This window comes from Melitaea cinxia, chromosome 5, assembly GCF_905220565.1.
Source record: "Melitaea cinxia chromosome 5, ilMelCinx1.1, whole genome shotgun sequence".
Lineage (NCBI taxonomy): Eukaryota > Metazoa > Arthropoda > Insecta > Lepidoptera > Nymphalidae > Melitaea > Melitaea cinxia.
In genome coordinates this window covers 4,697,091-4,723,744 of record NC_059398.1, presented here as the reverse complement: position 1 = coordinate 4,723,744, position 26,654 = coordinate 4,697,091, and the positions used below count along the sequence as shown (strand labels likewise).

The window sequence follows — 26,654 nt, the reverse complement described above, 5'->3', positions numbered from 1 at the left end:
TACTATATTTTCGAAGCAAACATCTCGTTATGAACATATTGGACACAGTTCAAAAACACTACGCTCATTATAAATACTACCAACTAGTTATTTACTATTAGAATCACACAAGAGATATTTATAGCAAGATAATATTCCCTACATTTGACTACAAAAGTTGTAGTGACAATGACAAGTGAGGTAACACAAAATGTTAATTTGTGTCAAGAATGTGTTAGTTATCATGTGTAAAGTTATTGTGACCAATCATTTGTCAGCTCACACATGATAGTTATCATGAAATTGGGTGCAATTATGATAGTGTTATGATTGTGAGTGATGGAGTGGCAGTGGCTTAAGGACTGGTGGCGTTTGAAAAGATGGAGAAATATACAAAGTAGGGAAGAAAGTGGTGTTGAATTCTGTTATTGTGATGAGTGTTTACCTGATGTGAGCCTTTTTTTAAAATTGATAACAACCAAAGATAATTATTTATATCAAATACAGTGTTTTAAATAAACTTCAATAACCTTGCTTGGGATTTTATAAATAGAAAATCATTACATTGCATAGTATACATTTACATTTTACTTCTGTAACATGTTTTAATTCTTGTTTTTTACAAGAATTTTTACAAAGAGTGACACAGAAAACTAATTACTATACAAATACATATTTAGTTATTCTAAGCTCATATTACAATTATCTATAAAAATAAATATTATTTGCACATTCTTATAGCATCACATGTTATTCTAATCTAACCTTGGAACTTGGCCTTGGCTTTGTTGAAAATACAATTATTTTAAAAACCTGTTTTTATTTGAAATATCTTCATCAATTCTCAGGAGTGTTAAAATCATGTGATAAGTTTTCAATATATCTTATATCTAAATGTAGTCTAACATTTTGCAAGATAAAATTTAAGATCTATTGAAATTGTTCAACATGCACTTACTATGTACTTTGTACTATGTGTTTACTATTTGCTTATTTTAAATTTGTTTTAATAAATGCTTTAAGTGATTTGTGATCATGATACATTTAATAATAAATGCAATATACTATTGATGTTATATAATAAGATAATGCTTTAAAAAACATGTAAAGTTTTATAAAAGAATTATCATTCACTAGCTACTATCTGAGACTACGTCTACGTTGAATTACTTGTTTAGTTACTTGAAAAAAATAAACTGCTGTTTCGAAACCTTCTTCATTAGTGCTCCGCTCCTATTGATCTTAGCGTGATGATATATAGCCTATAGCCTTCCTCGATAAATGGGCTATCTAACACTGAAAGAATTTTTCAAATCGGACCAGTAGTTCCTGAGATTAGCGTGTTCAAACAAACAAACAAACTCTCCAGCTTTATAATATTAGTACAGATTACTAACAAATAGTAATGTATGATATTAAATAAAGTACACATATAAAAGAAACAAACTAATGATAATTGATTTATTTATTATTTTATTTACTACTGACTGGTCTTGCAGTTTTATTATTTATTATTTTTATAGTGACAGATAATAATAATAACAAATAATAAATAAATAAATAAATATCTTATAACACACACACAAGGTCGTCTGTTCCTATGGTAAGCAACTTAATGCTTGTGTTGTGGGTAACAGCTGACTGTTATAACTTTTTTTTTGATAATTATACATAGAAATAATACGCATATAAATATTACGCATATAAATATATAAATCAAATATTACACCCAGACTCAGGCGGGATAGAAGCGGCAAACCACGGACAGACAGCAGGGCCGCTACAATCTGCGCCAATGGGCTAGTCAAAATGCGGGCTAATGCTACTGAGAATAAAATATTAATCCACGTTGAATTCTATTTGTTATTTATTATTCTAAACATTGACGTTGGTCATGTGGCATGTTCAAGGTCTTTCTAATATTAAATTAGATATTTTTGCATTTTTGTACATTGAAAACAGAAATAAAATAATTGCCTATTAAGAATTTAATTAAAAGGTATAGCCGAACCAAATAAAATAAAATTATAATGAAATTATTAATAGGATACTTAAAAGTTTTCTAGTAGTTTTTACTTGTATAAGTTTTATTAGTACAAAAACCATTTTACATTCAAGACAATACTTTACAAAAACTGATAGCGTAACATTTATCAAAACCTAGTTAATGTAATGCACATGTATGTATGTATAAATGATGTAAATGCACAAAACACTTATTGTCAAATACCTAGATTGAAAAAAGAGAAAGTTTTCTTATACTTTACATAGTTCGTGCAGACACATTTTGAAATGATAGTGAGACAGAAATGATCAAGTTTAATAAAATTGTCTCAGGGCGAGTTGGATCTTTGCGAGTCCCTAGACCCTCACTGCGATGGCGGGGGCAAGAAGGTGGTGGTCGGCGTATGCGCCATGGCCAAGAAGTCGCAGTCGAAACCGATGAAGGAGATCCTCACCCGCCTCGACGAATTCGAGTTTATTAAGATGCTCGTCTTCCCAGAGGAGGTTATCCTAAAGGTTCTGCTCAATATCTAACCTCTAGTGGAACAAAATAGCTTTTCAGGCTTCGTATTACGTATGTTGAAGTTCACCTAGTTGTTATTTTGTTTCACTACTATAAAATATGATTTTTTAAACCTTATTAACACATCACGATTTGGTAAACTGTATCTTCCTCTAAGTACTCGGTTTAGTATAACACGAGATATACTAACACGTGAAGCATGCGATTTATTTTAAGCGATAAGTAACATCGCAACAATGGAAATGTTACTACTGGAATATTCCATGCTTTGTTTCTGCCTGGATCATGTTTCGTTTTGAGCTATTGTGTGTTGTATTTATGATTGTTCATGCGCTCGTACATACTGGAATTTTTTAAATGACGGTAGTTTATGAAATTATAGAAGCCGGTGGAGGAGTGGCCGATATGCGATTGTCTTATATCGTTTCATTCGAAAGGCTTCCCTCTCGATAAAGCCATTCAATACGAAAAATTAAGGAAGCCTTATGTGATAAATAATCTTCACATGCAATACGATATTCAGGTAACTCGAAATTTTTCTCATTGTACTCATAATTTTTATTTAATTACCAATTCTAGAAAAACAATTGTATACATATTTTAGATAAAAATAATTGTGTTTGCTTGCAAACGAAAAAAAAAACCGACTTCCAATTACATCGACGAGTAATACAACGTAGATCGACGAAAAAATAGTCAAGTAACTACGCGTTATCAAAGATTACTCAAAAAGTAGTTATCAGATCTTGATAAAATTTATATGTGATCACATGATAAACATCAGCTTTCGATTAAATTAAAAATTGTCAAAATCGGTACACCCAGTAAAAAGTTATTGTGGATTTTCGAGAGTTTTCCTCGATTTCTCTGGGATCCCTTCATTAGATCCTGGTTTCCTTATCATGGTACCAAACTAGGGATATCTCCTTTTGAACAAAAAAAGAATTATCAAAATCGGTTCATCCAGTAGAAAGTTATGCGGTATAATACAACGTAGGTCGACGAAAAAAGTGTCAAGTAAAAACGCATTATTAGATATAACTCGAAAAGTAGTTGTTAGATCTCAAATAAATTTAAATGGGACCAATTGACACACACCACCTTTCGATAAAAAAAAAAAAATTGTCGAAATCGGTCTACCCGGTCAAAAGTTTTGATGTAACATACATAAAAAAAAAAAGAAAAAAAAATACAGTCGAATTGAGAACCTCCTCCTTTTTTGGAAGTCGGTTAAAAAAGACAGTCGAATTGAGAACCTCCTCTTTTTTTGGAAGTCGGTTAACAAAAACAGTATAAAATTATGTCGTGAATACTATTTTTTCAAAATGTTTTAGGTACATTACATTTTATTCACAATAACATTAATCATCAAATTTATCAAAAATTTCAGGATCGAAGAAGAGTATACGCTATTTTAGAAAATGAGGGAATTGAAATACCACGTTATGCGGTTTTGGACAGAGATTCGCCGGATCCTAAACGTATGTCCAGTCTTAAAAAAATAAATAAAAGAAAAACTATACAATTATTTTATAAGTAAAATATTTACAGATCATGAGTTGGTCGAATCGGAAGACCATGTAGAAGTGAACGGGGTAGTATTTAATAAGCCATTTGTTGAAAAGCCGGTGTCGGCGGAGGATCATAATATTTACATATACTACCCCACTTCTGCTGGTGGGGGGAGTCAGAGACTTTTCAGAAAAGTGAGTATTTTAGATAATATTAAAAAATTTGCTGAAAACTTACCTTTTAATTTTGCGTTTCGGCAATTCGTCTAAATTGCTAGCATCAGAATCACGGTTCTTACGGATAATCATTGTGTTACTGAGAACGAAAATTTATAAATTTGTGCCTATTTTATTAATATGTTTATTACTTTTGTAGATCGGGAGTAGAAGTAGTATTTATTCTCCAGAATCGAGGGTGCGGAAAACAGGATCGTTTATTTACGAAGATTTTATGCCAACTGATGGTGAGTTGGTACTGTAGTGATTTTATGTAATACTTATAACAGATTTAGAAAGATAAATTGTATTTGTATAGGGACAGATGTTAAAGTATACACCGTGGGTCCGGATTATGCCCACGCGGAGGCGAGAAAAAGTCCAGCACTGGACGGTAAAGTAGAACGCGACTCTGAGGGCAAGGAGATTCGGTATCCAGTCATACTATCCAATCAGGAGAAACTCATTTCGCGGAAAGTTTGCTTAGCGTTCAAGCAAACTGTTTGCGGATTTGATTTATTAAGGTAAAATTTACATTTTTAGAAAACTACGTATATTTTATGAGATTGGACAGTCCACGCAGGTTTTTATATACTTTGACGTATCTGTTTATTGCTTCGATTATATGAGCTTATTGTTTATACCTATTTCATATTGCTTTCATACATCTAGATGCTCTGATCCTTCTCCTACATGGGGAAACAGGCTATGCCCAGTTGTGGGATATTACAGACTGAACAATACATCTAGAGTATATCTAGAATTGGTAACCAGTAGGCGTAACGATTATTACTATTAACACGTTTCTACAATTCCAAGTACAGAATTGATCTCACTTCGATTTACTTAAATCTTTCTCATTTTTTTCAGAGCGAATGGAAAATCTTTCGTATGTGACGTTAACGGTTTTTCATTCGTTAAAAATTCTAATAAATACTACGACGATTGCGCGAAAATCCTTGGTAATATGATATTGAGAGAGCTGGCCCCTACATTACACATTCCATGGTCAGTGCCCTTTCAACTGGATGATCCCCCCATCGTACCGACCACATTTGGCAAAATGATGGAATTACGGTGTGTGGTGGGGGTGATAAGACACGGCGATAGAACACCCAAACAGAAGATGAAAGTTGAAGTACGGCATCCAAGGTAAGATCTTATTACAGCTCAAATATTTACGGCTTTAAAGGCATCAAGTAAACTCTTAAATTATTTTTTTTATTTATTTAGTGATTTTAGCGACATATTCCATCCCTTATTAAATCTGGGGACAGGATATTTTATCTTTTTACACTGTTTTACATCATATCTATGGCCAATAACTGATTGATTCAGTGTTAATCAGATCAGTGTAACATCTGCTGAATATACACTTTCTCCATGTAGGAGACATTGTAGTCAACTTAAATATAGATGGAATGTTAAAATACCTTTCACTATACCGTATCTAACACAGATTCTTCGAAATATTCGAGAAGTACGAGGGGTTCAAGCGCGGGCACGTGAAGCTGAAGAAGCCGAAGCAGCTGCAGGAGATCCTGGACATCTCGCGCGCGCTGCTGGCCGACATCCACACGCGCCACGCCGACCCCGAGATCGAGGAGAAGCAGGGCAAGCTGGAGCAGCTCAAGAGCGTTCTGGAAATGTGAGTTCATTCTAGAACTGGTTATTGCCGCTAAAAGAGTTTTAGCATCGTTTCTGCCATAAAATGCAAGGATCTGCTGCACTCTTTGTGTACTTTACAGGAAATGTATTTTATCGGCACATGATCTATTATATTTAAAGAACACCCCATTTGAAGGAACGCAGCTAGGTGTCGAACATACTGTGCAATGATTACTAATGTAAACATGTTTTCTATCATCATCATCACTTCAGCCTATCGCAGTCCACTGCTGGACATTTCTACCGGACTGTGTTACCCCTTAATCGCCTCCTACGAAACCCACGGGAAGAGAGGGGGTGGCTATATTCTTTACGGCCGTAACCACATAGCATGTTTTTTATAATCCTTTATAAAATATATTACATTTTTATTTGGCATTACAATCCGACTAAAATTAGTTTGTATATACATATATTGCCACTAACATTACCTTATTATTCCTCCCTTTTTTTTCTTCTTAATGTGAATTTTATTAATACTAAATTTTGCACACCTACAAACGTCTGCTCTTGTACGTCCTAAGATTGGCTGGTAGAGAAAGCTTTTAGCATTAAGCCCGCCTTTTGTACAGTTCTTTAATGTATTGTGCAATAAAGTATTAGTAAATAAATAAATATAAAATGAGTATTAATGGTGATGTTCTGTCAAGGTACGGCCACTTCTCGGGCATCAACCGCAAGGTGCAGATGAAGTACCAGCCGCGCGGCCGGCCGCGGGGCTCCAGCTCCGACGACGGTAACACCACGCACGGTCCGACACCAGCCGCATTACCTTACAGCCGCGGACGATCTGTGCCACTGACACCCCTGTACTATGGTTCATGGGAATAGATCGTCTCGTGGCAGCTCAAGAGACGCCTACTACACTGTTCTGTACCGTAACTGTGGCCATGAATTTAATTGTAATTATAATACATACAATCTCTGAAGCCAGATATAATACATATAATCGTGTAAATAGTTTATGGTATGGAATGATGTAGAAGTCAGTCTCTAGTGTTTGTTCATTGACCAATATAAATATTCGTTAATTTGTGGTATATGATATGCCGAAACGATACCGAATTGTTTGATGATTGATGATGATTGATGATTTTTTTTTTAAATTTAATGTAATGATTAGTCATTTATATAATAATAATAATAATAATAATAAATTTATTTGTAAAACACACTGCATCAGCTTAAAATGATATAAAAGAAAACACATTGTACATAATTTGCAACAAGGACTAAAAACAAAGAGGATGCAAAAGTAAAACAAAACAAAAAAAAGAGATACAATATAAACTTATCGATTAAAAGTATTTAACTAAGACATTACTTATATAAGTTCGCAGCATGCCTCACAAAAAGGTGTGACCTCAGTTTAAGTTAGGACTGTTAGTCCTAACACTGGTTTTCAGGACCACCCTAAGTTTTTATATATAAACTATTGTTGTGGCTTACACTTCATGTTACATGTAACTAACTAAACACACTTCATGTAAACTGTATTTAATATTGCATATAAAAGTATTAATGGGTCCCGAAATCTAGTAGGATTTCCTTATCGGTGCGTCAGTATTTTCTTCAGGGCTGTTTCTCTTGAACCTCGACGAATGCTTGTTTGAAATTTTTAGAGAATCATAAATATAGTCGTTATAAAGTTGAGTAGTTTTTATGATAAAGTTTTCAATATAGAAAAGTTATTTTTCGCTGTTTTAAGATGGTGATATACGGCAGTGTCAGGAAGCGCCACAGTCTTATGATTAGCCGAATTCATTATTGTGCGCAATTTTTTTTTTAAGTCTTGTATTAAAACAGATAATTGTCAGAATATTTAATTGTCAAACAATATTGCATTTTGTATCAGTTATGAAAGATATCGGTCAATGAATAAACTATATTTATAAATTAGATTTACAGTTACCACTATTTGTCATGCTTGCTATGCACTGTGACAAGGCTTATAATTACTTTTTTTTTAATTGACTTATAAAACTGCCTCAAAAAGAGTTTTGTCAATTCAAACTGTTAGAAAGCTATTCACATTATTTCATGTATGGAAAATAAATGGAATTAGTTATTTTGTAGTACGTAGTTATTCATACAGGCTTTTAAAACTCATTTTCAATTATCAATGATTCCTCATATCAAAGAAATTATTTAATTTTTTCTTTGTAATAGGTACATATATTTCTACATTACATTAAATTCATGATTTAATTAGTTTAAATGCACAACACGTAGAAAATTCCATACAGTCATATTTGTTTTTAAATAAAATTGATTGGTCACTTTCCAAAGGTCGATGTGCATTATTTACGGCGAGGTACTGTACATAATATGTATCAATGTATTTTCAATCGAATAATATGGATTATTGTATAAGGTCAGTGAGTCAAGGATATATCAAAGATTTACAACCATTGTTTTACATCTGTAAATCATAATAATGATTGGCATATTGCATAGCAAGATATGCATGTTAAATTATTTTTTAAGTTTGAAAAACTAAATTTTTTCATATTTTAGTTTACTCCCTATTATTTTTTAATATAAATATCTATCTATCTATTTATCTTTTTTGTATTTTACTTTACCAGTTATTTGTCGCTCAGCTAGGCTATGTAGGCCTAGAAAATGTCCATTGGTTATTCTTAAATAATAATAAAAAATTAGTTGAATGAGACATCTAAGAGATCATCATTACAGCCTATACAGTCCACTGCTGGACATAGGCCTCCACAAGTTTACGCCAAAAATAACGTGAACTCATGTGTTTTGCCCGTAGTCACCACGCTGGGCAGGCGAGTTTGTGACTACACGGCTGGTTTTGTCGCACCGAAGACGCTGCTGCCCGTCTTCGGCCTGTATATTTCAAAGCCAGCAGTTGGATGGTTATCCCGCCATCGGTCGGCATCTTAAGTTCCAAGGTGGTTGTGGAATCTTGTTATTCCTTAGTCGCCTCTTACGACACCCACGGGAAGAGAGGGGGTGGCTATATTCTTTAGTGTCGTAGCCAACAGCACATCCATCTAAGAGAGAGATAGAAAGTCATATTTTTAGTTCAAAAAATAAGTTAAACCTAAAACACGACACAGATATTTTATTGCGACTTCGTATTCTAAAAATTCCAATTTTTAGAATTACGCTTACCTCGGGTTGTGCCTTATACTTAAAAGTAACAAAGGGTAACGTATGTGTGTAGGCTGTGACGGCGAGCCTTCACTGGTGCTGATCCTGAAGTGGGGGGGCGAGCTAACGCCAGCAGGCCGCATCCAGGCCGAGGAGCTGGGTCGTATGTTCCGCTGCATGTACCCTGGTGGACAGGGCCGCCACATTCCAGGTACTGGTAGACTGACTAAAATTATTGTTTAAAATTATTATTATTATTATTCTTAGTCAGGAATAATGCTGTACTGTTAGGAATGTCATCGTCTCAAAGAAAGATATTTTTAACTTCAATACTTCTTCGTAAATTTATAAAGTAGTAGAAGAGCATGCTGTAGCTCAGTTGCTGAAATTTTAATATGTCAGATTAGTGAACCGCTGTTTATAGATAATTTTGAATTAATAATTTACTAAGGAAGTGCGAGATATCTATACGAACTGTAAACTAATTTTAAAGATTATATTTCTAATAAAGTGTACATAAATGTGAAAAATGAAGTCTGTTTTTATTCCTTTTTAAAGGTGAAGGAGGTACCCAGGGTCTCGGGTTGCTGCGCTTGCACTCGACATTCCGTCACGACCTGAAGATTTACGCGTCAGACGAGGGCCGCGTTCAGATGACGGCCGCCGCCTTCGCCAAGGGGCTGCTGGCGCTGGAGGGCGAGTTGACGCCTATCTTGGTGCAGATGGTCAAGTCCGCCAACACCAACGGACTGCTGGATAATGACTGCGATTCCTCGAAAGTGCAAAATATGTGAGTAAACTGCGAGTTCTATGTTTACGTCAATCGAATTCGTATTATTAACAATTTAGCAACATTCATCTTATTATAAAGTTTTGACGTTATATGTTAAATGATTTCTTGTAGACAAGATCCTACAAAATATATTTAAAAAAGTATGATACGGAACGACTGTCATATATGTTTATCATTGCGTAGTTTTGCATGATATTATTCATCTCTTAGAACAGTGGTTCTCAACCTTTTTACTGCTGAGGGACCATTTGACAAAATGGCTTTTTTGTTAACTGTTTGAGGGGGCTAAAATTTAGTGCTTGGTTATTTTATTCAATAAATATTAAAGGTTGGTAACGAGTAATTTTTGCCTTTGCTATCGAACCTTAAAATGGAAAATAAGCAATCAGAAACAATGAACGAATGAGCCCAGCACTCGTTCAAAGTGCGACCCGTTTTCACACACCACTTCGGGTGCTTCCAGGGCCCTTTTATAAGATACTAGCTGATCTGGCGAAATTCGTACCACCATATTTTTCCATTTTACAATAAAAATATTGCGGTCGTCAATCGAAATAAAATATAGCCTAGCCTTTTAATCAGTCGAGTAGTTCGGAAAGTAGCCTGGACAAATATCGTGACATAAGATTTATATATATATATATATATATATATATATATATTTAGATTATGTCAAACAAAAAAATTATAATAATAATATAAGCTATTACTATAAAAAAATCGTAGTTATAATAAGATAAATTACATTAAATTAAAAAACCTTAAGTATATACATATACATAATATAATAACTAAAAAATATTATTAAAAGGAGTTCCTTTAGGCAAGGTTCCGAAGATACTGGCAGCATTCCCCCTTTGAATAGCTAGACTAATTCTTTGTCCGAAGTAGCTGCCAGCTCTTCGGTCTCCTGTGACGTCGAATAACCTTTTATTAGCACTAGGACCACACGGACCAAGGGTTTCGACACCGAATGGGACAAAATCATATTCGGAGCCTAGACCCCTGTATTTGTATGCTTTAGTTTTTTCAGCCGCTTCACAAGCCGCACCAGCTCTGTTTTTGGTTCCATGTAGATGGGAAGGGGCCAGCGTGTCTGAACAGGTTGCATCCTCTACCAGCACCCGGCCCATCTTCCTTGGAATCAAACTCATACCGTCCGGTCTCTTGCCATCGTCTCGTGCAATACCAGTCGGCTCAAGTAGACTTGGCACGTTATATCGTTAAGTGAGGCATGTCTCGAGAAGCGGCCGGCACTTTTTTGGCAAATTATATATATATTTACTAGCCGATCCGGCTACGCGTGGTTGCGGCTCAGTAATTATAATTTATTAAAAATAGTTGTGTTTGCCGGCAAACGAAAAAAAAACCGACTTCAATTACATCGACAAGTAATACAACGTAGACGAAAAAATGGTCATGTAAATACGCATTATCAAAGATTACTTCAAAAGTTGTAATCAGATCTCGATGAAATTTAAATGTGATCACATGGTAAACATCGGCTTTCGATTAAATTAAAAATAATCAAAATCGAAGTTATTCCCGAACATACATTAAATATATATATATATATATATATATATTGTATAACACGGTCGAATTGAGTAACGTCCTCCTTTTTTGAAGTCGGTTACAAATATATGTAAATTCTACATTGAAGCGCGCCATGTATAGTCTAGAAACCTAGTATATAGTCACGTCCCGCAGGGCCAAGGCGCGGCTGCACGAGGCGCTGCAGGCGGAGCGCGAGCTGTCGGCCGAGGAGCGCGCGCGCGTCAACCCCTGCGCCTCGCTCAGCATCGCCGCCGCGCTGGACTTCGTCAAGAACCCCGCGCGCACCTGCGCGCACGTGCACGCGCTCATCCGCGCGCTCGTGCGCATCGTGCTCGCCAAGCGGGACGACCCCAAGTCCAAGGGTGCGCCTGCCGCCGCCTGCCGCTCGAGCGCTGGCGGATCTTATCGCGGCTTATTGGCCGTTTTAGCTGCCCGACGTTTCGGATATTTTACGACGACCGTGGTCGCGGGAGGACTCAAACCAAACCCTAATAAACCGCGATAAAATCAGAAAAAGTTGTTTCATGAAAACAATATGTGACCCACTAGTTTCAATGACATTTTTGTGTATTATCATTATTGTCCTCCAACCGCTCCGGTGTAGTGCCTAAACACCGACGGTCTGCGGGTTCGATTCCCGCTCTTGTATTTATAGAATATGTTTCCGGTTTGGATGTCTAGTCCTGACAGCGATCATTACTCATAGTAGGAAATAAATCCACCAACTCACAGGCCAGCAACGTGGTGGATTAAGTTCTGATATTTTTCTTACGAGAAGAAAGAGGTCCAGTAGTGGGATATTACAAATTAAATACATTATTATTAAAATTATTATCATTATTAAATCGTGATTGTCCCACAGTAAACAATTTCAAGGACTTAGTAACAAAGTTTTATAAAACATTTCTCATAGTTTATCTGTCATAGCATTACGTTTATAAAAACTTTCCTTACTGTCAGGAAGATTCAGGATATTTAGCTAAAGCTTCTGTTTTTTCCCCTCAGATACGATATTATATCATGGAGAAACTTGGGAATTGATGGGTAGAAGATGGGGCAAGATCGAGAAAGACTTTTGCACAAAGAATAAGACGTATGATATTTCCAAAATTCCTGATATTTACGACTGCATTAAGTACGACTTGCAACACAATCAACACACTCTTCAGTTTGACCAGGCTGAGGAACTGTACATATACGCGAAGTACTTAGCCGATATTGTGATACCTCAAGTAAGTATATATCTTCCTTGAGTAGGCAACTTAATGCCTGTGTTTTGTGTTCGTGGAACATTCATAACATAATGCAACCAACTTTGTTTTTGTTTTAGGAATATGGATTAACCATGCAAGAAAAATTGACAATAGGACAGGGCATTTGTACTCCTTTGCTTAAGAAAATACGAGCAGATTTGCAAAGAAATATCGAGGAATCAGGAGAAGAGAATGTTAATAGGCTTAATCCGAGGTAAGAGTGTTTAAAAGGTACTTCATAATTTATAATTTATAAATGTATCATCTGCTTAAGTTATCTTAGATCAGAACTAAATACTGCTTTCAACCAGTGTTTTGTTCATGTGGTAAGTAAGATGACCAGAGCTCCTCCGAGAATTAAGGGTACGGTCGGCAACGCGCTTGCGATATATCTGGTGTTGTAGACGTCTATAGGCTACGGTAATCGCTTACCATCAGGTGAGCCGTACGCTTGTTGGCCGGCCTAGTTTATAAAAAAAATCTGCAATTTATATAAAGTACAACTATAATAACAATAAACATGAGCTGATATCAGCTACTTGAGCTACTACATTCATATACTTTTATAAAAAGTGTATGTATACTTATGTAAGCACATAAGAAGTTATACTTCATTGGCTAGCTAACTTCAATGCGTCGATTTTTTTCTTGACGGTGTGCGCTCATCGTAAAATTTTACTCTCATAATTTTTCCCTAACGCGCGAAAAGAAGTATAACTTCAAAAATTTCATTTCTATCTCATATGTCATAATACAAAGCCCGTGAAAACTGTTAAGTATATGGTTTATAGATGTAAGCAAATTAAAGCAAACTCAAGTATACTAATCCCTAACAACAATCACTATTCAGCTCGTAACTATTTCACCGCTGGGCATAGGCCACTTTTTCCATTTAGAAGGATATCATTAATAAACATGAATCGACTAAACCTCGAATCGATAAAGATGTCACCTAAAGCGGAGTTTCGACAGTGGTGTAAATTGGTGGTGGTATGGTAACGTGCGCCCCCCGGGCAGGTACAGCCACGGCGTGTCGAGCCCGGGCCGCCACGTGCGCACGCGCCTGTACTTCACCAGCGAGAGCCACGTGCACTCGCTGCTCACCGTGCTGCGCTTCGGCGGCCTGCTCGACGTGAGTGCACACACACAAATTCACTAACTCACACATTCACTCACACACACATTCATTCACTCACACATTCATTAACTCACACATTCACTCACTCACACATTCACTCACTCACACATTCATTAACTCACACATTCACTCACTCACACATTCACTCACTCACACATTCACACACACACACACACACGCGTACACACTCACGCACCCATTCACACACACGCACATCTACGCTAAAGTTAACACACTCGCTTGTAATTATTGTATCATATCCATACGCACGCGTAAAATGACATAGACAACCTTACAGACGCGCTCAACAACGCCCACACACAAACATAACACACACGTAGGAGTGTCTGATCTCATGTATGTATTATTAAAGGTGATGACGGACGAGCAATGGCGTCGCGCTATGGAATACGTGTCGATGGTGTCGGAGCTGAACTACATGTCGCAGATCGTGGTCATGCTGTATGAGGATCCTACTAAGGATCCCTACTCCGAGGAAAGGTCAGTTGTTATTATACATCTAGAAGACTTCTTATTTGATAAACTTTCTACCAAAATGCAACAAAGACCCTAGTTGATACGTTGGGTGGAACACAGAATCTTAACTAGGCTACAAAAATCCAGAGATGAACGCTTTCGTTTTAATTATTTATGAAAAGAATTCATTTTACATATATGTATAACTAAAAAATGTGACCATTGTTTTTCAACTCATTATCAAACTGATAGATCCAGAGGCAAGACTTATAAAAAAAAGATCAAAGTAATAAGTTCTTTCCAGCATAATCTTATTCTTAATATCTATCTTTCTATACTAATAAATGGAGAGCTGGTTTTTTTTTGTTCGGTAATATTGCGAAAACTACTGAATCAATCAGAACAATACCTATACTATAAGATGCAGCTTGTTTTGGAGAAGGTTTTAGTATATGATATGTTTGTGATTACTTATCGTGTAACAAAAATATGGACTATCAGAAATCGCTAGTATGTATATAATTTTTCTATACGTGTGTTTCTCACCTTACTTCTTCTAAACGGCTGGACCGATTTGGTTGAAATTTTGCGTGTATATTTTAATGGGTTAATGGATTGTTCGGATGCACAATTGGACTTTGGAACATTAGTATAAGTGGCCCAGCTGTCGGTATGTCACATTTGACGTGCAGGGGTGACGTTCCAGGCAGGACATTTTACTGAGTTAGGTCATAGCAGGTCTGTTCAAAATGTGGAGCAGCACGACTGGGAAGCACTTCAACACTACATAAGATCACAGCTAAATAATACTGCTCTCAAGAAGTGTTGCGTTCCAGTGGTAAGGTGGCCTGAGATCCTGAAGAGTGTCTCTGGTAGGGTCGTCAACGCGTTTGCAATGCTTCTGGTATGGCAGGCGTCTATAGGCTACGGTAACTGCTTACCATCAGGTGAGCCTTGTTTGGCGACCTATTTGTATAAAGACGACGTCAGCCGGGTCCGCCACTAACAACACCAAGTTCAACATTGGCCCCCCCGCAGGTTCCACGTGGAGCTGCACTTCAGCCCGGGCGTGAACTGCTGCGTGCAGAAGAACCTGCCGCCCGGGCCCGGCTTCCGGCCGCACAGCCGCAACCACTCCACCACCAACAACTCGGTATGCTACTACACACACACAATTACCGTCGCACCCACCTATCTAAATTGCTACTAAAATTTTGTACGGAACCGTTTGTAGGCGTCCAATAGGAGGAGCTAAGTAAGAAATAACTGAACTCCACGAGTGCTGTTTTTACATTGAATTTAATAAGTAAAATGTGCTTACTTGCATTAAAATGGCGGTGTAAACAAAAGTTGACGTACACAAACGTATATAAAATATGAAATAATATTTGACAAAACATGTACGAGTAATCTTACCTTATAATTGCCGTCATTATTATTCTGTTAATCTGCGTAAAAATCACTCCGCTATCTGTACACTTTCTATTGCGAACAACCTCTTTTCCTCCTCTTTTTATTTATGGCCTAAACATCTCGACATTAATTAAGAAATTAAATTTTCAAAACAACCTTTCCTCGAGAATAACTTGTTCTAAGGTTGATATGTAATTTGCATAACGCGATATTTGGTGCACAAATGGAATTAAAATACTAATCAATATATTTTATTTATAACAGAGTCCGTCTGATGAGGTGAAATGTATAGAAGAAGAGGGTGAAGACGATCAGATGGCCAGCCAGGAAACCTTGCAACCAGTAAGTTCAAACAATAATACTGGCCCACAAAAAAAGTTCTTTGACCAGACCCATTTAGGTTTATGTATTTCGATGCGCTAAATCCGAATTTCGGATCAACTTCGGATTTCAGTTCAGCGCATTGAAATGATACATAAGAAACATACTTGCTAGTTAAAAAATAAAAATTTCATTTCACCAAACCAAAAGGACCCCATATGGCCTGTGTAATTAATTTTCATCACTCATCATCATCACTATAGCCTATCACAGTCCACTGTTGGACATGTCTTCCACAAGTTCGCGCCAAAAATGGCAGGAACTCATGTGTTTTGACCATAGTCACCACGCTGGGCAGGCGGGTTGGTGACCGCAGTACTGGCTTTGTCGCACCGAAGGCGCTGCTGCCCGTCTTCGGCCTGTGTATTTAAAGCCAGCAGTTAGATGGTTATCCCACCATCGGTCGACTTTTTATATTCCAAGGTGGTAGTGGAACTGTGTTACCCCTTAGTCGCCTCTTACGACACTCACAGGAAAAGAAAGGATGGCTATATTCTTTACTGCCGTAGCCACACAGCAGTAATTAATTTAAGAGTGAACTGATCAAATTGCTAGGTAGTTCTGTTTAACCAAGAATTAAATGGTCTATCATTAACAAAAAAAAATGTTTTTATTGTTTTTATTACTTATAAATTTAGTTATATGAAAAATCACTATCAAGTTATTAAATGTAAGTATGAAGGTTATATATTTCTAATTTTTTTTAATTAATTTTAGGATAATCTGGATGAAATGGACTGTACATTTTCACCGAGGAAGGTTTCCAAATCGAAGCTGAAACCCTCCGATCCTATACCTATTTGGTAAGTGAGCTGGGTAAAAGATGTTGTATAAGAACATACAATTAATTTCGAAAATAATATAGTTATAAGTGTTATAACAGTCGGCTGTTACGTGTAACACAAGCATTAAGTTGCTTACCATAGGAACAGATGACCGTGTACTTCATTACGACGCACCGAACATTTCGAATTTTACACGATACTAATATTATAAAGCTGAAGAGATAGTTTGAACGCGCTAATCTCAGGATATATTGGTCTGATTTGAAAAATTATTTCAGTGTTAGATAGCCCATTTATCGAGGAAGGCTATATATCATAACACTAATAAATGGTAAAACTTTCTATTTTCGCTAACTTACATCTCCCTCTCAACCGCTGTTCGCCTCGCCCAATCACACTTTTCGTAACGCGCTCGTTATGCATTCACCAGCTTACTACCCAAGTCTGGCGTGCCGCGTGCGTTAGAAGTTTAACTTGACTAGCCTGTTGGTGCGGTTTGTAGTGACCTGCTTTCTGCTCCGAGGGTTGTGGGTTCGATTCTCACCACGAGTCTGGGTGTAATATATATATATATATATATATATATATATATGAAAAATCAAAAAATATATAAAATCAAAAAATCCACAGTCGTTAAAATACTGATTTAATCGAATACACAGAGAAATAAAATTATGCACGTCTTGTCGTCTTCACTCTCTTAGCGCCACACCCACACTCTCTGTCACACGTTCGTCTGTCAATGTCAATCATCCTTCACATCATGCATACTCACTTTTACATTCCCTTCCATGCATTCGTCTTTAAAGTTACACATCCTACATATATATATTTATTTATATATGTATTATTTATAAGTATATCTATCGAAAAAAGTATTAAGTTGCTTACTTTAGGAACAGACGACTGTGTGTGTGTGTTGTGTAGGTATTTATTATATATATATAAGGAACCTTTGGTATGGCCACAGCAACCTGCACTACACGGTGAGCGGGCACGAGGCGTCCGCGCTCGCCGCGCGCCTCAGCGAGGAGCTGCGGGCGTGCGCGCCCTGCGACCCGCCCGTGCGTACCGCTCACACCGGCCCACCGACCTACCGGCCCACCGACCCACCGACCTACCGGCCCACCGACCCACCGACCTACCGGCCCACCGACCCACCGACCTACCGGCCCACCGGCCCACCGACCCACCAACCTACCGGCCCACCGACCCACCGGCCCACCGACCCACCGGTCCACCGACCCACCGGTCCACCGACCCACCGGCCCACCGACTACACCGGCTACACCGGATACACATTTGGAAGCGGCCGCCTGCTTGAGACTTACTAGCCCACTGCTATCTCCCTCTATCCCTGTTGTCTCCGGTTTTAAATTTATTATCACTTACTACCGACCACCACCGACGACTAGGTATTGCAGATGCTACTGATAATCTCCTTTTAAAATTAAGTACACATTTATTCCTTATGTCAATGACCAGTGACACTAAGTTTTATAGCGACAATGTAATAATTCTGCCAATAAGTGTTGTGATATGTGTTGAAATAAAATCACATTTTTATAAACGATGTCGATGTCATTTTACAAAATTAATATTTTCGCTTTCAGAGGGAGGAAAAGGAAACTAAAGACGTCGAAGAGCCCCAGCCACGTGCGCGTAGTTACGACCAACACAAGCAGACCCACGACAATGGTAAGACATACAAACACACAAGCACATACAGACGCGTGTGTAGCTGACTAACTGTGTCGTGTCACGGACGAGCAGGAACATTTTATAGCCATTAATTAACATCTATTATATGTTAATTAAATATTTCATCGCTTCCAAGAAACTTGTATCTTTCACTGAAGATGTAAATACAAGAGATAATAGATTGTCCAATAATTGAGAATTGAGAACGGATTCTTTAATTTAAATAACGCTTATGCCATTTTTAAAATATAACTAAGCAATGAATTTACAGTTAAATAAAAAATATTTATCATAAAATAAGATTACTTCTTAAACTTATTATAAAATAATATTTGACTTTATATTTAATTAGTAGTGAAAGTAACAACTAGTATTGACAATTTTTTATCTTCAACTCTACGAGTTCCTTACCGTGACACGACAGCTGACACTAACGGCCGAACCCAATATTCAATCTAAAGATAGAGATAGGTAGTTATCATCGACTGCTAATAACTAACAATCTATCCTTTGTAGTTGTCCCAATAATTCGCATAGGGGACTACTATCTCCAGTTAGCTGTAGATAGACCGGCTACCTAAGCTCTTCTTTACATTCCAGTATACGCAGCGTCACAGACGGCCTCAGTTATGTTACACAGATGTTTTGTAGTATTTAAATTTGTCATACAAATTTTATTCATATTAAAGTAATCTTGTTTTATAAAAATATGGACAAATTAATTTTTACACAGACTTTTTAATTTATAATAAATGATATTATTTTAATATGGAATCCATGGTAAATCTAGTAACGGAACGTTTTAACACGACACGAAAAGACGCTACGACGCCATTACGCTTTATTGAATCGTTGCACGCGTTGTTTCGTTTGAATTTGTATAATTTTTTTACAAATCAAAATTCAAATTATACAAATCATTGCAAATTATAGGTACAATCATTCACCAAATTGTTTGTTTTATTCACAAGATGAGTAAAGTAAGTATTATTTCACAAGAAACATAATATTTTTATTCAATTAATTGTTGCAAAAGAGCAATATCACTTGAACTGCTACTTGAACTTGAGTCTGCCATTATTTTTCACTCGAAATTAATTTTATTTTAAACAAAGAACATACTTTTGCAATTAATAAATCTTAGTTATCCCCCGAAAACTCTAGATCGGATATTGTTGTTACTAAAGATAACCAACGTTACTGACAGATAGAACTCTATTATTATTGGGACGCTTACACTGTCATTTTCATACGAACTGTTATATCTAAGATTTTTATTTTTTTGTGTTACCCACATTAGGAATTCTAAACATTTTTGAATATCATATCAAAAATTGACCGCTCTAGCGGGGTTCGAACCCGCGTCTCCGACTTGCCGTGTCGGCGCTCTAGCCAATTAGCGGGTGCATCGTTCCATAGCTTAATTGGCTAGAGCGCCGACACGGCAAGTCGGAGACGCGGGTTCGAACCCCGCTAGAGCGGTCAATTTTTGATATGATATTCAAAAATGTTTAGAATTCCTAATGTGGGTAACACAAAAAAAATAAAAATCTTAGATATTAAAAATAGCATGGTGTCGTCTCCTGTCAAAGATTTTCATTGTAATATGAAACTTTGAATAGTTACGGGTTTCTGTAAAGAGCTCACTATAGACGGCGCCACGGTTCGCTTAAACCGAAAATTAAAAATTATCATATCGAAAATTTCGCTCGAGCGGGTGCATCGTTCCATAGCTTAATTGGCTAGAGCGCCGACACGGCAAGTCGGAGACGCGGGTTCGAACCCCGCTAGAGCGGTCAATTTTTGATATGATATTCAAAAATGTTACGAACTGTTATCTCTAGTAAGCTATCCTCCCTCTCGTCGATAGACAGCTTTGAAGGATAAGATTGCCTATCGTCGACAAGTTTATTGGGTCAGTAAAATAAATGATAGATAGATATTTCTGTCTCTAGTAGGACATAACCAGAGATAGATTGAATATTGGGTTCGGCCGTAAAACTATCAATTGCAACTGATATGCTACTTGCAACTGAAACTAATATGAATTACAAAACTAAAAGTTATGTAAATTGTTTGATTGTATAGTTATTGTTGTACTAACGTTCTTACCAGCCAGCAGAGCCATATCTTGGTGTGCCTTAATTAACGGCAGTCGGATAAAAGTATTGGACTGAAAAAAATATATATTTAGAAAGAAAATATTTAGGCTATTAGTGTCCATTACGAACTAAATAATTTTATCTCTGTTGCTATTTAAAAGATTTTTACTTTGTATTTTAAGGAATTTGTAATGTGTAAGATGTGACTCAAAAGTAACTGTTTTTTTTTGTCTCACAAACAGTCTACCTCATGTCGAAGTTATTTTATTACATTGAAGCATACATTGAGGCATTCATTGACAGATTTGACAGACAAGTTAGGTAAACAAACCTTTTATTTCTATAGTTTCTTATCTTTCCCTGATGTTTGATCAGATGTTAGTGTCATATTTGGTACCTTAGATTTCTCGGTAACTGCTTTGTTACGCGCATTTTTGATATTCCAAGCCATTTTTTATAAAAAAAAATTGCATGTATTAATAAGATTCTTTTGTGTCGAACTTAACTGTATCTTTTATCACAATAGTAGTTTTATTCTGCAAGGATTTTACGTTTAGTAATTTATTAAAACTTATTTTGAATGTAGTTTCAGTTCACTACTTAAAAATGTTAAATGTTTATTTTTATAATTTTGTGTATTATTTGACTTATGTATTTTGGAGTGTGTAGAAACATCGCATGGCAGCGCATCGCTGTCAATTTAAGCTCATTCTGGTCGACGATTTTGTGTGTTTGCGTTGCATTCTTGCTCCTCACAAATGTGTGTTCGTTTGACTATTGTTTGAGTTTGCATGACATGTTTAACCAATAACGATAAATAGAATAAAACTATACAAATTATTCGAAACAAAAGATTGCAAAAAAAATGCTAGTAACCGTTGCGACTTTTCTTTTTCGGTCATATTCGTGTGAACGGGAGAGAAGTCTAGTGACTCGGAGACTAGCATTTGGCCAAACAGTGGTCCGACAACGCACACGGTGCGCTTTGGAATTCGGATCTTTTCGACCGCGCTCTATCGCAATCTGTCATTACCGTCACGCTTCGACGCTCACTATTACTCGCTATTCTATATATAACATATTACGAGAATACTTTATATATAATAGTACCTTCTTCTAAAACGAGAAACTAATGTATTTTCTTTTATCACCACCCCGTCTCTAACGATACCCCTCTCGCATTCGACACGTAACCGTCCGTCGCATTTCGTATCGTATCGCTCACGTAACCCCACGCCCAGACCCACTCGCACTACCACCTCCCCCGCTCACCCCGACTCCTCCGACGCCGCTCGTGAACGTCGAGGGCGTCGAGTCGTCCACTAACGAGCTGCCGCTGTCCGCGATCACGTTCGGGGGCCGCTCGTGGCCGCAGTCAGGCCCCGGGGGGCCGGCCGGGGGCCCGCCGGGGGGCCCGCCCGGGGCCGAGGGCGCGGCCTGTAGCGTGTGGGGCGCAGGGCGGCGCCAGCGGCACAGCATCGCCGGCCAGATGAGCTACCTCAAGATGCTGGGGCTGGGCGCGCGCGGCAAGCTGCCCGGCGCCGCGGGGCTGTTCAGCACCGCCGTCATCTCCGGCTCCAGCTCGGCGCCCAACCTGCGGGTCATGATCCCGACCGCCACCGCTAGCAACAGTACGTCAAAATTCGCTTTTTTATACGATTAGGCCGGAAAATAAGCGTACGTCTTACCTGATGGTAAGCGATTACCGCAACTTATAGATGCCGGTAAAGCCAGATCAAAGCATGGCAAACCCGTTGCCAACCTTACCCCTCACACTCACCGGGAGCTCTAGCCACCTCACCACAAGAACACAATACTATTTGAGAGCAATATTAATTAGCTGCGATCGTCTGTAAGGTTGACGTACTTCTCCATATTGACTGCTCGAGATTTTAAGTAAGATATTTCCTGCCGTGCCTCAATAATCTTAGCTTATCTTTAAACGTCCTCTGCGTATTTCAACGTATGCCAAATGCATAAATATATAAACAATGGAAACAATACCTTCGAAAATTGTATGTCGAGCTGAGATTTCACGTGAGCGGTGGGTCCACAGCGGCGCTGGAGGGGTTCGGAGGGGTGCCCGCCATCCGGCCGCTGGAGACGCTCCACAACGCGCTGTCGCTGCGCCAGCTGGACGCCTTCCTGGAGCGCGTCACGGCGGCGCCCGTGCTGCTGGGCACGCCTCCCGCGCCCAAGCAGCCCTCGCCCACCAACAGTAACGACCCGCCCTGCCTTACGCGCGACACCCTCCCTCCACCCCGGGACACCCACCTACCATCCCGTGACACCCACCTACCGCCCCACGACACCCACCTATCACCCCGCGACACCCACCTATCACCCCGTGACACCCACCTACCACCCCGTGACACCCACCTATCACCCCGTGATACCCACCTATCACCCCGTGACCCTCGGCTTTTACGAAATTGTCCGACTTCATACGACTCCTATTATCCGATGATATAAGATCGTATCTTTTTACCTAATCCGACTTTTACTACCTATCAATTCTATCATATATGATTTTTATTATTACTTCTTACGATTACTTCGAAGTAAAGATATAAAGTAAGAAATAAAAAAATAAAAGTAAAATAAAAAATAAAAATAAAAAAAGTACTAGGACAGAACCCATTTGTCTAAAGTTATTTTATATATTAAAATTCTCGTGTCACAATGTTAGTTACCATTCTCCTCCGAAACGGCTGAACCGATTTTTATGAAATTTTGTGTGCATATCGAGTAGGTCTGAAGATCGGCCAACATGTATTTTTCGTACCCCTAAGTTATAAGGGGATTAAATTATGTTTAAATTACTAATCTGATAACAAATTTAAAAACATATTCATTAAACATTCTCAATTATTTCAACTATTATTTTAAATTATGCTTTTATTAAATGTGTAAAATTAAACTAGGCGTGGGTTGGAGCGGTCCCTCCTCTCTGATGTCGTCATCCTGCGAGCTGCCCAGTGGTCTGTCTTCTGCTGAACCCTCATCACCAAATTCTAATTACGCTTCTAATTCAGAAAATAAGAACAACTCTTCGGAGAGGTAAAAAAAATATATTCGGCAAAGTTCCACCGTTTACAACGAATCTACGAAGTGCATGTGTGAATATCGATGTAAACGGAGGAATGCACACTTTAGCGGTTCAGTTTAGTGTTTGGTTGTCACTTGCTAACCTTAATTATGTCTTCCGAATGACACTCAGACTGGTCCAGTGAATACGGGTGCTCCAGAAAACAGAAAATTTTCTTAAGATTGATTTCTTAGTTTCGTAAGATGTGTATCTGTTGTGTATAAGAACAGATCATGATTTTTTATTGGCAATTGTTTATTTTGATTAAAATTCGGAATACTTTTTTAAGATCCAACTTCGCTCATCGTTTGACTGTTGCCAGCAATAAGTGCTAATTTTAAAGGCTTTTTTATTTTTGTTTAATAGACAATAAATCATTTTCATCTTAATGTTTTTATCACTGTCTTTTATGTTGCTACATATTTGACTCAATCGAATCGTCACGGGGATTTGTATTCGACTCGAGAGCATTTATTTAATAAACCAACAAAAAATAATTAGAAAGTCGATTACAAAATCTGTCGCCGAGAACACACAGGGCTGACCCTCGGGAGGTGTAGTGCAATTTAACGTTATGGATTCCAGTAGCAATTGGAGTAGAAATGTGGCGAGCAAACTCCCCGAGTGGGAGGGGGAGGCGGCCACGCTGTGCGCGCTCAGCTCCGGCCTGCTAGCGTGCGCCGCAGGTACCGCGACACACCGTCAACCACTCACCATCTACCACTTACCACCTACCACTAACCACTACTACCACCCACCACCATCTGCCTGGCACCACACAACATGAACAAGAGGTTATAGTAAAACATCGTTTATTAGAATGAGTAGTCGGTATACTTATCGAAACAGTCAATACTACTATTTCAAAATGATTGAAATTATCCTAGTATGTGTGTAACGAATGGTAGATAAATACACCAAAATTATAACTAGGTAGTTACTTCATTTTAGACGTAATTTCAATGCGAGCAACATTTAGTTTTGTTATAATGATACTTCTTCAAAAACATTTTTTTTTTAGTTTTATCTGCACTACACATTCAGTCTGTCTGGTGTCTGCATGATATCATCCTTCACTGCACGCTATAGCATCGATTAATATACTTCTGCTAAAGTCCCAGATGCATGATGTAAACTTTACACAAAGTATTTAACTAAATCTATATAAAACCAAACCTTGCTGTGTGGTTACAGCAATAAAGAATATAGCCACCCCCTCTTCCCGTGGGTGTCGTAAGAGGCGACTAAGGGATAATACAGTTCCACTACCACCTTTGAACTTAAAAAGCCGACCGATGGCGGGATAACCATCCAACTGCTGGCTTTGAAACACGCAGGCCGAAGACGAGCAGCAGCGTCTTCGGTGCGAGAAATCCAGCCCTGCGGTCACCAACCCGCCTGCCCAGCGTGGTGACTCATTCCATTTTGGTGCGAACTTGTGGAGGCCTATATCCAGCAGTGGACTGCGAAAGGCTGAAGTGAAACGATATAAAACCATATTGCACGTACAGACGTGATATTAAATGAGTGCTAATGTAAAAATCTCGGTAGTAATAGAGGCGTTGTGTCCGCTGCGCAGGTTCGTCTATTAGCGGCGACGTGACCCCGCTGTCGGCCGCGTCGGAGCTGGAGTTCAACAGCAACGAGGCCACCGCCGGCTCGCTCACCGACCACGACTTACTGGTAAGGCGTCGTCCGCTGGCACGTGCGCCTCGATCACAAAACATCTCAAGGAGGGAGGTCTAATGAGATATCACGTGTATTTATCTAGAAACTTGTATCACAATACTTAATTTTTATATCTGTATTTAAAGATAATATTATAGAAATTTCAGTATACTTTTCGCAAAAAAATACACGTTATTTTAGGGTTCATATCCTCCCTCGTGGGAGGGTTGCTAAAAACATCACGTGACTAATGGATTAAAGATTTTAAAAGTACATGATATATTTTGTAGAGTGCCGAAGGTGAAGACGATGAGGAAACGTTGTCAATCGATGGCAGCGGTTCCTTGATGAAATTGATTAAAAACGATCTCAGCTCCCACGACTCCGATACGTCGACGAAAATAGACTACAGCGAACCCTCTACGAGCTCCGCGCCCCTCGACTTGTACGGCCTCAGTTTCCAAGAAACTAAGGAGACGTTTTATAAAGATATCCCCTCGAGTAGTAAAAATTTTAACATAGAGAGTGACATTAAAAATAAATGTGTTAAAGATCGCTTGCAGTACGGTAATAATTTAGAATCGCTGAACTTACAGAGTAAAGATAATATATCGAAAATTAATGCTGAACTTAACAATGGGAGTAGAAGATATAGTGATAGTAGTGCCCAGAAAAGTAATAATCACAATTCGCAGACGGGCGTGTCGAGCAGTAGATTCACGACGACACTAGTGTCAGAAGATTTACTAAAAGCGGGCTCGTCGAGTGAGAGTAAGTCCAACAGTAATTTGGTAGAACACGGTGACGGCGGGCCTCTCGCAGTCGCGCCGCTAGTCACTAAAGCTAAAACTTGCAACGTAAAACCTGGCTTCACTATAACTGAGAATCAAAATAGTTAAGTAGTTTTTTTGGAGGGGTCACATCATTCATTTATATTACTCATTATTATCATTGTTTACATTTTTTAAGAAGACACTTTTAAATGATTTATATAAAGCAACATTTATGTATAGTTTTCGTTATTGTATTTATCACTCCATTATTTTACATTATGAGGCTATTTTTTTTTAATTATCTTTTTCATGTTAGAGAAAATGAAACAAATAAGTAATATAAGTAGTTAAATGTGATATAAAATTTTCAGATAATGAACATGATGCTGAATCATCAGAGAAAATGTGTGATATTGTGCATTAAGTTTTCTGCTTGTCCATTAATTTAATAACTGTAGATGAAATAAGAATTTTGATGAAATATATTTGACATATTCAAACACG

At 38.0% G+C, this 26,654-nt stretch overlaps 1 protein-coding gene across 1 annotated transcript; it reads left to right on the top strand.

The window, feature by feature from the left end:
- The first annotated feature begins 19 nt into the window (after positions 1-19).
- LOC123653768 (inositol hexakisphosphate and diphosphoinositol-pentakisphosphate kinase) lies at positions 20-26,654 on the top strand. The gene is made up of 29 exons (XM_045589751.1): positions 20-429; positions 2,317-2,499; positions 2,889-3,029; positions 3,897-3,987; positions 4,058-4,212; positions 4,394-4,481; positions 4,553-4,757; positions 5,104-5,385; positions 5,693-5,881; positions 6,552-6,637; positions 9,095-9,232; positions 9,580-9,811; positions 11,525-11,733; positions 12,377-12,603; positions 12,702-12,838; positions 13,642-13,756; positions 14,136-14,263; positions 15,278-15,392; positions 15,917-15,994; positions 16,751-16,836; positions 17,789-17,882; positions 18,432-18,516; positions 21,863-22,252; positions 22,678-22,839; positions 23,546-23,681; positions 24,295-24,395; positions 25,289-25,392; positions 25,668-26,271; positions 26,522-26,654. The coding sequence occupies exons 1-29, from the start codon at positions 319-321 to the stop codon at positions 26,572-26,574; spliced, it is 4,725 nt and encodes a 1,574-aa protein (XP_045445707.1). The 5' UTR covers positions 20-318; the 3' UTR covers positions 26,575-26,654.

Coding starts and splice junctions, on each gene's coding strand:
- LOC123653768 (XM_045589751.1), top strand. CDS start 319: ATGGAGTGGCAGTGGCTTAAGGACTGGTGGCGTTTGAAAAGATGGAGA. Junction 4,482..4,552: donor AGATTTTATGCCAACTGATG/GTGAGTTGGTAC, acceptor GTATTTGTATAG/GGACAGATGTTAAAGTATAC. Junction 14,264..15,277: donor GATCCCTACTCCGAGGAAAG/GTCAGTTGTTAT, acceptor GCCCCCCCGCAG/GTTCCACGTGGAGCTGCACT.